Here is a 13,639-nt window from a genome sequence, read left to right as displayed (position 1 = left end):
TACACAAAAGTACAAGATTTATAAAAGAAGCAATTCTTTCTTCTTTGGAACATAGCATTTGGTAAAAAATTGGGTAGCCCTATGCACAGTCTTTATGCCTAATTTTTCGCATGAACAAGGGGGCGAAGCTTTTGAACAAGCGCCACAGAGTATAGCACACCAAAATTCCCGGACAGGGCGTACATACATAAGGTATATTGATAACAAGGTGGCCATGCGCGTCCCTGATCAACTGTTGCTGAGTCGACGCAATAATCCAGCCGTTTGAACGTCCTATGCTGCAATATGTGACTACGCCGCGAAAGAGAGCTGTCATATACAATGCCAATATATGTGACAGCATCTAGTTGTGGAATCGCATCGAGCTTGTAGGAGACAGATATATGCACAATGTCCTACACAAAAAAACAGGAGCAATGAACACTTGTTCAAGTTTAGAGTCAGATGAATCATGCTAAGCCAGCCTTCTAGAACGCATAAATACCTTTGCAGATTTCCATAAAGTGTGTGAATGTCCCGATGAGAAGATTGCTATATCATCCCTACAAACGTAAATATGCACGTGCTTTTGGGGTGGGATGCAACTGAGTCAAATATTAAATAATAATTACACTGCACTGTCCCTTGTGGAACTTTTGACTTGCTTTTATGCACACGATGAGAAGCCGTTCTGAAAGCAACACAATAATCTGCACTTAAAAATTGAGTAGTCGATGCCTGTAAACATTTGGAGGTCTGAAGTTCTCACTGCCGGCTTACCAATACTCCCTGTTTAACGCTATTTTATGGCTTTGTTACACTTGAGATCAAGTGTAACCAATGTCGCAATGTATGCGACTTTCAAGGTCAATATGTTGCTGCCATACTGAGCACCCTCGCCTGAAACACACTGAATGTGGGCTAACAACCACTATCTTAATAATAAAGTTCATGACACGAACATGTAACGTTGTTTTTATCAACTTTACAAAATGTGTTGCTACGGCAATTGGCGGTATGTTGTCTAAGGTATAACCATCTCCCGGATTTTTTAGGTAACGCTCATTCTTTGCAATTTTCTACGATGGTGGAATCGAAGACCCTCTGACAATATAATTTACGATGTTCAGTAGATCTTCTTGTCACTGTTTATACAAAATATTTAACATAACCGAAGTGATTCCATCACTGTCCGGAGCCACCGTCGGAAGTTTCCGTAACACAATTGACAATTCACCCTCCTATATCTCAGTAAAATCCTCATCAATAAGAGAAATCAACGTAGGGGGAAGAACATTGAAAGAAAATCAATGCTCCAGCCCTTAAGCAACAACTTCCAGTGAATACGTGATGTCTTGTGGAGATAAACCGGTAGATTTCTTGTTTACCGGCAAGGTTGTCATTTTCTTATATCTAAGAAGGCAGAATAGAACACGTATGTGATTGCGTTAGGAAAGAAAATCAAAATGCTTTATGGCATATTCATATTGTGCATTCGACACAGTACGTCCAAATGTACCTGTACCACTTTTTGTGGCATTCGTTACGTAATCTTTTTTTTTCGACTGGCTTTTCTTCAACTATAATCCCGCCAGCAGTGATCATTCCAGAAGTGTAGAGACGACTTATCATTAATGAGTAAACATCAAATTTAGCATTACTAGGGGAATCATTTAGGAAAAAGCAAATTCTTCCTGCTTTTAGATTAGAATTTGCTTCAGATAGAGTAGCCAATGACTACCGCAAGCTACCTCGGAACTTGCTATAATTTACGTACGTTCGCACTGGAGACACTGGGAATGTTACCGGGTCTAGAGTCTCAAAAATGACCGTACTATGGTTACTATTTTACGCGTAGTCGACAGTCGACCGAGAAGATACGCAAAGATCGGAACCTCACCAATACAGATGTAGAGTAGAGGCAGATAAACCTCTAACAAAGTAGGATGTCCTGAAATTTCACATAAGAGATTATTCTCCTGTTACCAATGCCCCGGTCGAGTGACGCACGGAACTGTAAACCCAATGCCAGATATGGGAGTTCAAGTCACCCGCCAATATCACGTTATAGCGCTTGTAGAAATTGCACTATGAAGAGGGCCATGTGTCGTGAAACCCTGAAGTATAGTATACGTTTGCTATAAAAAATAAACGACATAACGGTAGACTTAATGCTATTACTAGAATTTAGGAGACAGAAGTTTCACTGGTATCTTTATTTTGTTGTACATTGTTGTTGACAGTAATGTCAGTAATTGACTACCTCTTGCAAACCGACTTGACCTTATAGAGCGATAACTGTTGAGACGAACGTTTTTCGATCGCTTACCAAATTCCTTGTAATACGGTTATATTTTGATTTTACTGAACAGTGAGGCACGACAAATCTGTGGAAGCCGCAAAAATTTAACGACAGTTCCACTGCGATACTTTTAGGGATATCATGATAAAGATAATATTGCACTAGCAACAACCTTCTCCAAAGCATCCGCCTTGACGACATATTAGGGGACAAGGAAGAAGCTGTGTAATAAAGACCAGTTCTGTTTTTGAGCTCGAGCATCGACTTTAACAACAGTAGAGATGCGCAAGTCCAACGTATGATTTTGGTGAGAACTCGCAAAAGATTTAGCTATCTCATCGCTGTCATCAGAGGGAAACTAACTGCGGTTGTTAATATTTCCTACTTCTTCCGAATCGGTAGCTAAATCTGAGCACTCATTAGCTGGCATAAACATTCGGACAGGCCGGGGACTAACCTGCCTATCGCGTTTCTGATCGCCTTGCCAACTGCGGCTTCAATTTTCTGCGCGAAGGTCGCATCCGTAAAAGAAGCTTGACGTGCGGTAAGTCAACCATACCCGCAGGTCCTCTCCTTGGCAGATATCTTAGAGTCTCTTTTAGAGCACCGCCTCTTGCCTATGACGTCTAGCCCTTGCGTCTCTGGCACACGAACAGCCCAATTTGAATAGTCCGCTGTGTCTGCAGATTCATAGGGGCACGAATTCTCACCCTAGGGCAATTAAGTCGATATTAGTCGATTACAGCGGCCCTCACCGCATGTGCAACAGTGCAACCTATACTTGCACCCATCATCACTATGACCGAATCTCGAGTAATTACAGCATTGTAGGAGACGTGAAGCAAGAGGTTAAAGCCAGGAGATGAGAGGTCACACTGATTTCTGATGGGCACGACGTATCGGCAAATGTTGCAATAACCGACTCAGTGCCGACCCAGTGCGTTCAAAGCTACGACTGCTACAACTCTGGCAATGCCGAGCTTCTCCAGGGTTTCAGGTGGGATTATCTGAAAGTCAAGTCCGCGCACGGGTCCTTGGGTGCAGGCAAGATGCGGTGGTGTAAGCAAACTCAGCGGCACAGAGGCAAATGACGAGCACTTGCGTAGGTCCGCTGTGGAAGCATGGTCCGGCGACTGCGACCGCCCTGCCAGACATACTCTGCTGCTGATGAGTAGCGGTAAGAAGTTGTTCTTTAGTTGCTTTGGGGTTATCGAATCTGAAAGATCCATTACCCGAGGCCACTAGCAGGACGCGAATGTCCCCGCTGCTACGAAGAAAGGTCTCCAAAGGTGCTTCATCAGGTTTTAGTGAGGCTGTCCAGATGTATCGCTGCAAGTAAAACTCATTTAGGCTTAAATGGAAAAGAAATGAAAGCAGAAAACATCATTAACTAAAACTACCCGATACTTAACCAATCCTGCGCTGAGTTTACCTTAGGCATGTGAGGAGGGGACGAAGAAGACGAAACAGAAGAGAAGACGAGCGGTCATGGACAAATCGATGGAAAGCGCTTACCCCAAAAAGGAGAAACCAAAGAAAAGCAATGAGCAGCCTGAAGAGATCCAGGAAGAGAAGCCGGAAGAGGCAGAACACTCCAGGGATCTGCTCGAGCGGCGTGGATACAGTGTAGGCAAAACACTCGGCTCCGGGTCCTACTCTACGGTCAAGTAAGACACATTTCTTTCACTGCTCCCGATATCTATAGACTTTTACGATCGCTTATCATATGTGTGACAGAACGCAGCCCTGGTGCGATTCTTTTTCTCGTGCATGCTCGGTCATCGGAACGTTGCGATAACACTATGTATGATAGCCATATATTTGCCATGTCGAAGGGGCGTGAAATGCTGCACGTAATATTGTTGACGCAAGGACGAGTCCGTTTCTCGTTGCCTGGCATTAGCTAACTGCCGCTTCTCTCGTGCTCGCGAACAGCGGCATACATCGAATGTGGCAGCCTGAAAAGTCATTCTGAAGCGACAATCGCTGGAGATGTTCTCGTGTTCGCGAGCGCATAACAGCGGGCTGTAACATCACGTACGCACCTGCGCCTACCCCCCGCAAAGTAAAAGAGGGTAAAAAAAAAGTTGCAGCCTCTCCCGCGAGACGAAACATTGCTTGCGATAGCAAATTAGTGGACAGCTATACGTAGCAAGTGTGATGTCGGCGTCGCCGCCATGATCACCACGTGGGCACGTTGGGCATGCCGGGACAGCGGCCTGACGGAGGCACGGAGGCACACGAGGACGGGGGCTGAGAGAGTGAGTTTATTCAGAGCACAGTGCCTTAAATAGGCTCAGCGTCGCTATCACAGCACCCCCTGCGGGCGAATAAGTTTCGGTCTCGAAACCGAAACTCTGATGTAACACCATCCCACGTTTTGGGATACAATTAAGAGAAGAAGCAACGTTATACGTTTGTTAAGGGTGCTCATTATACAATAGCAAGTAATTCTTTTCTTGTATAGAAGGCAGGGGAAGCAACATTCTAATACATTAGTTAATGGTATACATTACTCTGGCATTGTAATACCCAACCCTCTCCCCCTAGCAGAACAAAAAGCATCAAAATAGAGCACTCGATTTTTTTCTACGCAAACAAAAGCACGTACAACAGAAAGAAATGAACAGAATGGACAGCACAACAGCGAACAAAAAACCTGAAGACCTGTGCAGGGATGCCACATGGAAATGCAAGTAATAATGGGAAATATGAACACAAGAAACATAATCATGAAACAAAATTTTCAGCGCGTTTTTTCACACCGCCTGTTTGACCACCGAGGCAATTGTGGTGCATGAAGTTGCCTTTCCTCTATAGGTGCCAGCAATGGCTCCGAAGTTACTATTGTGCTTTGCTGCTCAGCTAAGCACCCACTAGACAAAACTGGGGGCAGAGATAAAGACTTGGCAATTTACCTTTCTAGCTCAATAAAACGCCCGTCAGACGGCTCTGAAGGCGAAGAAGATCCAAAGAATTCGAAGATTCACTGACGCGCTCCTCAGGCGCAGCTGGGCGCAAAAACGTATGAAGAACTGCAAATGAAAACGAATGCTCAGAGACGAGCGTTAGGTGTTTCTGAGAAAGCATGTGGACGGGGCACATTATTCATTCATTGTGAAGGTGCCTGCACTGAACCACTAACTTCACGTTAGCTGGGCACCACAGCCGGGCGTAGAACTGGTGCCTGAATGGAATCCTCAGATCCTATGAAGTGTTCAGCAGTCGACGCTGCTAACGGAGCATTTTGACTGGGTACGTCAGTCAGTATAAGTTACCGTGCCTGGCTCTTTTGCCTTGCGGCCTAATATGAAATATTTATTTGAGCTACTTTATGAGCTGTGTAACAACGCAGTCGCGAATCAGAAGAACACTGAAATGCGGAATTCACTGAAGGAATATCTGAATGACTACTGTATGTGACTGTTGTACAAAAGAATTCGCAAGAGGAGTATATATGCCTTAGCATGCGTGCGACTATAGAAAAACCTCGCAGTAGTGCGCTCAACACGCAAAATGACCCGTCTTTTACAGTTCACCTGGGTTTCCCGTGGACTTGCCGTTGTGACGCTTTACCTCGGATGACGCTCCCTGGCCTTGAAGTTGTACGAAACTTCAGACATGGCACAGCTCCAAAGTCAGATTATGTAAGTCCCCAAGGTAGACAGTTGTAACCCTCCATACTGGTTCACTCTCGCTGGTGGTGAAACGAATAGGCGTTGACCTGCGGAGCACCGTCAAAGTACACAAAACCGCATAGGTTCAGTAAAGTCGGATGATATTCCGTCTAGCGGGAACCAATGTCGAAGTCCGGTGGTGAAGCTGAGGATTGTACTCACGAAAATGTCGCTCCATCGATCACTACGTCCAATGCTTTAATCGCTATTATTTCAAGAAATGACGAACCGAGTTTATTCACAAGAAAGTTCACTGAAGCTGACTTGTCTTGAAATTTGACAGTGGCGTTGAAAACTTCGACGTTCTTCACCACTTGCTCCAAGTAGTTCTAGATGCCTAAATGCGATTGAAGTAGGCGGATATGTGAAAAGTGCCTCTTGTGGTCCTGAAGATTCATCAGCGACATAACCACTCTGATGTCAACCATCAACTGTAGAGTTAGAGTTTATTAGAGTCCCTTTGCTCACCTGTACGGGAACGCGGATAAGCGATAGGGCGCCGACATCGTCCTCAATGTCTAGAATGGTCGCTGTCTTTATAGTAGTATTGTATTGCGTTTCCAGCTGCTTGACTGGTTCATTTGTAATATGCCATAAATGGCACAGTTGGAAGAAATGGTCCTTATTGCCACACTTCTGGCAGAATTTGTGGTGGGTAGGACAACCCGGCAAATTCGCCCAATGGTGCAGCGAGCCGCAGCGGAAGCAGCCGCCGGGCCGAGCCGGCGGCGCTGAGGTAAACGAGACGCCTGGTTGCTTCATTCCCCGAAGGGGAGGCCGGCCTCCTCGCTCTCAGCGTCCGCTGTCTCGGCCCGTTCGGGGAGGGGGTGGGGGTGAATGCCGGTCCGTTGGCCACCATCTTGAAGTGAAGCTAAGCGGGGAGGGTAGCCGCCATCTTCGACTGGAACAAGACGGGAAAGACCACCAGCTTGGAATGACGTCTGGAGATGAAGGTAAGCACCATCTTGAACTGAAGTCGGGCGGGGAAGGAGAGCACATCTTGAAGGTCTCGCGAGAACGACACTGGTCGTGTCCGCCACTTTGTGGCTGCTGACGTTGTGAGACGGCGTCTACTTAGACAACGCCGAGTTGCCGCATTATTTTATCGGTGCGTTCCTCTTCTTGAGCAATTTCCAATGCTTCTTGAAGGTAAAACACTAGCCGAGTTGAATGAAGCGGTGGTGAAGCTGATGCCACAAAGTCACAAAGGACTTTGTCTTGAACCATGCGGTCGGTAGCGGTGGCAAACGCACGATTTGGAGTGTCGTTGAACATTTTCAATGAATTCTGTAGTTGGCTCCACAGTACTCTGAACACTGCCGTGTACAGTTGTAAACATAGCCGCACAGGCCGCCATTGGAATATGAACCTGGCAACGTTTAACGTTAGAACGTTATCTAGTGAGGCGAGTCTAGCAGTGCTATTGGAGGAATTAGAGGGCAGTAACTGGGATATAATAGGGCTCAGTGAAGTTAGGAGTCCAAAAGAAGCATATACAGTGTTAAAAAGCGGGCACGTCCTGTGCTACCGGGGCATAGCGGAGAGAAGAGAACTAGGAGTCGGACTCCCGATTAATAAGAATATAGCTGGGAACATACAGGAATTCTATAGCATTAACGAAAGGGTGGCAGGTCTTGTTGTGAAACTTAATAAGAGGTACAAAATTAAGAATGTACAGGTTTACGCCCCTACATCCAGTCATGATGACCAGGAAGTCGAAAACTTCTATGAAGACCTGGAATCGGCGATGGGTAGAGTGAAAACTAAATACACTATACTAATGGGCGACTTTATTGCCAAGGTAGGCAAGAAGCAGGCTGGAGACAAGGCAGTGGGGGAATATGGCATAGGCACTTGGAATAGCAGGGGAGAGTTATTAGTAGAGTTTGCGGAACAAAATAATATGAGGATAATGAATACCTTCTTCCGCAAGCGGCATAGCCGAAAGTGGACGTGGAGGAGCCCGAATGGCGAGACTAGAAATGAAATAGACTTCATACTCTGCGCTAACCCTGGCATCATACAAGATGTGGACGTGCTCGGCAAGGTGCGCTGCAGTGACCACAGGATGGTAAGAACTCGAGTTAGCCTAGACTTGAGGACGGAACGGAAGAAACTGGTACATAAGAAGCCGATCAATGAGTTAGCGGTAAGAGGGAAAATAGAGGAATTCCAGATCAAGCTACAGAACAGGTATTCGGCTTTAACTCAGGAAGAGGACCTTAGTGTTGAAGCAATGAACGACAATCTTGTGGGCATCATTAAGGAGTGTGCAATGGAAGTCGGTGGCAACTCCGTTAGGCCGTATACCAGTAAACTATCACAGGAGACGAAAGATCTGATCAAAAAACGCCAATGTATGAAAGCCTCTAACCCTACAGCTAGAATAGAACTGGCAGAACTTTCGCAGTTAATAAACAAGCGTAAGACAGCTGACATCATCATCCTCATCAGCCTAGTTACGCCCACTGCAGGGCAAAGGCCTCTCCCATATTTCCTGAACTACCCCGGTCATGTACTAATTGTGGCCATGTTGTCCCTGCAAACGTCTTAATGTCATCCGCCCACGTAACTTTCTGCCACCCCCTGCTACGCTTCCGTTCCCTTGGAATTTAGTCTGTAACCCTAAATGACCGTAGGTTATCCTCCCTCCTCATTACATGTCCTGCCCATGCCCATTTCTTTTTCTTGATTTCAACTAAGATGTCATTAACTCGCATTTGTTCCCTCACCCAATCTGCTCTTTTCTTATCCCTTAACGTTACACCTATCATTCTTCTTTCCATAGCTCGTTGCGTCGTCCTCAATTTGAGTAGAACCTTTTTCGTAAGCCTCCAGGTTTCTGCCCCGTAGGTGAGTACTGGTAAGACGCAGCTATTATACACTTTCCTCTTGAGGGATAATGGCAACCTCCTGTTCATGATCTGAGAATGCCTGCCAAACGCTCCCCAGCCCATTCTTATTCTTCTGATTATTTCTGTCTCATGATCCGGATCCGCAGTTACTAACTGCCGTAAGTAGATGTATTCCCTTACTACTTCCAGTGCCTCGCTGCCTATCGTAAATTGCTGTTCCCTTCCGAGACTGTTAAACATTCTTTAGTTTTCTGCAGAATAATTTTTAAACCCACTCTTCTGCTTTGCCTCTCCAGGTCAGTGAGCATGCATTGCAATTGGTCCCCTGAGTTACTAAGCAAGGCAATATCATCAGCGAATCGCAAGTTACTAAGGTATTCTCAATTTACTCTTATCCCCAATTCTTCCCAATCCAGGTCTCTAAATACCTCCTGTAAAAACGCTGTGAATAGCATTAGAGAGATCGTATCTCCCTGCCTGACGCCTTTCTTTATTGAGATTTTGTTGCTTTCTTTATGGAGGACTACGGTGGCTGTGGAGCCGCTATAGATATCTTTCAGTATTTTTACATACGGCTCGTCTACACCCTGATTCCGCAATGCCTCCATGAATGCTGAGATTTCGACAGAATCAAACGCTTTCTCGTAATCAATGAAAGCTGTATATAAGGGTTGGTTATATTCCGCACATTTCTCTATCACCTGATTGACAGTGTGAATATGGTCTATAGTTGAGTAGCCTTTACGGAATCCTGCCTGGTCCTTTGCTTGACAGAAGTCTAAGGTATTCCTGATTCTATTTGCGATTACCTTAGTAAATACTTTGTAGGCAACGGACAGTAAGCTGATCGGTCTATAATTTTTCAAGTCTTCGGCGTCCCCTTTCTTATGGATTAGGATTATGTTAGCGTTCTTCCAAGATTCCGGTACGTTCGAGGTCATGAGGCATTGTGTATATAGGGTGGCTAGTCTTTCTAGGACAGTGTTCCCACCATCCTTCAACAAAAATGCTGTTACCTGATCCTCCCCAGCTGCCTTCCCCCTTTGCATAGCTCCCAAGGCCTTCTTTACCTCTTTCGGCGTTACTTGTGGGATTTCAAGTTCCTCTAGACTATTCTCTGTCACCTTATCGTCGTGAGTGTTACTGGTACTGTATGAATCTCTATAGAACTCCTCAGCCACATGAACTATCTCATCCATATTAGTAACGATATTGCCGGCTTTGTCTCTTAACGTATACATCTGATTCTTGCCTACTCCTAGTTTCTTCTTCACTACTTTTAGGCTTCCTCTGTTCCTGAGAGCCTGTTCAATTCTATCCATAATATAGTTCCTTATGTCAGCTGTCTTACGCTTGTTGATTGATTAGAAAGTTCTGCCAGTTCTATTCTTGCTGTAGGGTTAGAGGCTTTCATACATTGGCCTTTCTTGATCAGATCTTTCGTCTCCTGCGATAGTTTGCTGGTCTCCTGGCTAACGGCGTTACCACCGACGTCTATTGCGCACTTCTTAATGATGCCCACAAAACTGTCGTTCATTGCTGCAACACTAAGGTCCTCTTCCTGAGTTAAAGCCAAATACCTGTTCTGTAGTTTGATCTCGAATTCCTCTATTTTCCCTATTACCGCTAACTCATTGATCGGCTTCTTATGTACCAGTTTCTTCCGTTCCCCCCTCAGGTCTAGGCTAATTCGAGTTCTTACCATCCTATGGTCACTGCAGCGCACCTTTCCGAGCACGTCTACATCTTGTTTGATGCCCGGGTTCGCGCAGAGTATGAAGTCGATTTCATTTCTAGTCTCACCATTCGGGCTCCTCCATGTCCACTTTCAGCTAACCTGCTTGCGGAAAAAGGTATTCATTATCCTCATATTAGTCCATTCTGCAAACTCTACTAGTAACTCTCTCCTGCTATTCCTGGAGCCTATGCCCATTCCCTCGCTGACTTGTCTCCAGCCTGCTTCTTGCCTACCCTGGCATTGAAGTCGCCCATCAGTATAGTGTATTTTGTTTTGACTTTACTCATCGCCGATTCCGCATCTTCATAAAACTTTTCGGCTTCCTTGTCATCATGACTGGATGTAGGGGCGTAGACTTGTACAACCTTCAATTTGTACCTTTATTATGTTTCACAACAAGACCTGCCACCCGCTCATTAATGCTATAGAATTCCTGTGTGTTACCAGCTATTTCCTTATTAATCAGGAGTCTGACTCCTAGTTCTCGTCTCTCCGCTAAGCCCCGGTAGCACTGTATGTGCCCACTTTTTAGCACTGTATATGCTTCTTTTGTCCTCCTAACCTCACTGAGCCCTATTATATCCCATTTACTACCCTCTAATTCCTCCAATAACACTGCTAGACTCGCCTCACTAGATGACGTTGTAACGTTAAACGGAGCCAGGTTCAAATTCGAATGGCGGCCTGTCCGGAGCCAGGTATTCTCAGCACCCTCTGCTGAGTCGCAGATCTGACCGCCACCGTGGTCAGTTGCTTCGCGGCTGCTGGAGCCTGCGGGGCGGGGGTTTCATGGTTGTATTCATATAGGACGTTGTGGCCAAGTACTGCACCAGGGTGACCAATCCTGCTCTGCTGAGAGAGTGCGTTACCGGTTCTGGTCACCGGGATCAGGCCGCACTCCAGGCCTGTTTGTGTAATTTTCTCAACAAACATTTTTTTTCCGGTGGAGAATTGCGCGGCACCGGGATTTGAACCACGGTCCTCTTGCATGGGAGGCGGATGCTCTACCGCCCCCGCAGGAGTTGTACGCCTCATTGAACCTACAATGGTGTCTTGTTTGATCAGTCAAAGTGGACCAATCTGAGCTCGGTTATACCACACGGATGGCACTCGGCTGGAGAACCTGGTAGTATTTATGACCTGCACATGTGTGGCCATACCTAATCGAGGATATATATATATATATATATATATATATATATATATATATATATATATATTTATATATATATCGCTCGCCGTCACCCCTTCGCCGCTCTACGTCCTCACTGAGACCTGCTTCTCAATTTGCCGAGCGTCGTCCGGAAAACTGAATTATGCAGCTTTTGGAGGAAAAGCTGCATCGAACGACAGGACAGAAATTCCTCCATCGCGTCCGTACAATGTGATATTGGGTGTTGTAGAAGGTGTACAAGTAGAAGCTTTAATAGACACTGGTGCTAGTGTTTCAGTCATTCACCGTGATTTGTGTTCGCGACTTCGGAACGTTATGACCCCCTATGATGGACCTACGCTACTCGCTGCTCAAGGGGCCTCCATTCGACCTATCGCCTGGTGCACAGCTCGTATTTCCATCGATGGACTTCTACATCACGTACAATTTGCAGTGCTAAGTTCGTGTGCCCAGCAGCTCATATTGGGATGGGATTTTCTTTCTACGGCCTCCGCCTCCATCTGCTGTGGACAACGCGTTCTCCACATGACCGACACGACCTATTCACTTCATGCAGATGCCGCAACCCTTCACTTCCTTGCTGCAGAAGATACCGCGTTACCTCCTCGCCATCAAAGCATCGTTACTATCACGTCTGGTGTGATTGACTGCGGCGACGTGCTCGTATTGCCATCTACACGCTGTCTTGCAAGAGGGATAGCCTTTGCATCAGGGTTGGTTAGGTTTGATCATGGCTCTGCACTTCTCTACGCTACAAACCCGACATCCGAAAAGATTCTCATCCCTAAAGGCACTACATTGGCTTGCGCCACTGAATCGGAGTCTATATCTGTTTCCTTTAAACCAGCTTCTTCTGAAGGTCCTTGTACCGGACGGGCCGCATCTCCTTCAGCTCTTGCATCTGCCATCAGTTCCGACCTGACGCCTCCGCAGTCACAACAATTGCTTGCTTTGCTCCAAAAACATGAAGCTTCCTTTGACGCGCATTCAACTTCGTTGGGAAAGACTTCGATTACGACGCATCGGATAGAGACAGATGGTACATCCATCGTGCGCCGTAGACCATATCGCGTATCGCTAGCCGAGAGGAAAGTCATTGACGAGAACGTCACCGACATGCTCCACCGAAACATAATACGCCCCTCTGCTAGCCCTTGGTCTTCCCCCGTTGTTTTGGTTCGAAAAAAAGACGGCTCTGTTCGATTTTGTGTAGACCACCGAGCACTTAACAAGATTACGCGCAAGGATGTATACCCTATGCCGCGAATAGACGATGCCTTGGATTCCCTGCAGGGTGCCGAGTACTTCTCCAGCATCGACCTGCGTTCCGGCTACTGGCAGATACCTATGCATGAGGACGATAAGGAGAAAACAGCGTTTTCAACACCAGATGGACTGTACGAGTTTAATGTCATGCCATTCGGCCTCTGCAATGCGCCCGCAACGTTCGAGCGCATGATTGACACCGTTCTTCTTGGCCTAAAGTGGAAGACTTGCCTGTGCTATCTGGACGATATTGTTGTTTTCTCGTCAACCTTCTCTCAGCACCTGCAACGTCTGGATGAAGTTCTCACGTGCCTTGCCAACGCTGGACTTCAGCTAAACACCAAGAAATGCCATTTTGCCAGCAAGACGATCAAAGTTCTAGGTCACATTGTGAGCAAAGATGGCATTCGTCCTGATCCTGACAAGGTTTCCGCAGTTCAGAACTTGCCTCGTCCCGAAAAGACCAAAGATTTGCGTAGTTTCTTAGGCCTCGCTTCCTATTTTCGGCGATTCGTACGGGGCTTCGTCTCAATAGCGTCACCTCTGCACAAATTACTGGGTTCTAATGTTCCCTTTGTGTGGTCTCCCGAATGTGAATCTGCGTTCACCCATCTGAAGCGCGCTCTCACATCTGAACCGGTCCTACGC

At 46.2% G+C, this 13,639-nt stretch overlaps 1 protein-coding gene across 8 annotated transcripts in view; it reads left to right on the top strand.

The window, feature by feature from the left end:
* Positions 1–3,742: 3,742 nt before the first annotated feature.
* LOC135897938 (testis-specific serine/threonine-protein kinase 1-like) overlaps positions 3,743–13,639 on the top strand; it is a 330,453-nt gene continuing 320,556 nt past the window's right edge. For 5 of the 8 annotated variants that reach the window (XM_070533514.1, XM_070533515.1, XM_065426643.2 and 2 more), the window contains exon 1: positions 3,743–3,948. In XM_070533514.1, the coding sequence (XP_070389615.1) occupies positions 3,770–3,948 (179 nt within the window). In that variant the 5' untranslated portion in view covers positions 3,743–3,769. Of the gene's footprint in view, positions 3,949–5,815; positions 5,929–13,639 lie in introns of all 8 variants that reach the window. The other 3 variants (XM_065426647.1, XM_065426645.1, XM_065426644.1) reach the window with 1 other exon arrangement.

Source organism: Dermacentor albipictus, chromosome 2 (genome assembly GCF_038994185.2).
Source record: "Dermacentor albipictus isolate Rhodes 1998 colony chromosome 2, USDA_Dalb.pri_finalv2, whole genome shotgun sequence".
NCBI classification, from domain to species: domain Eukaryota; kingdom Metazoa; phylum Arthropoda; class Arachnida; order Ixodida; family Ixodidae; genus Dermacentor; species Dermacentor albipictus.
This window is presented reverse-complemented; position numbering and strand designations above follow the sequence as displayed.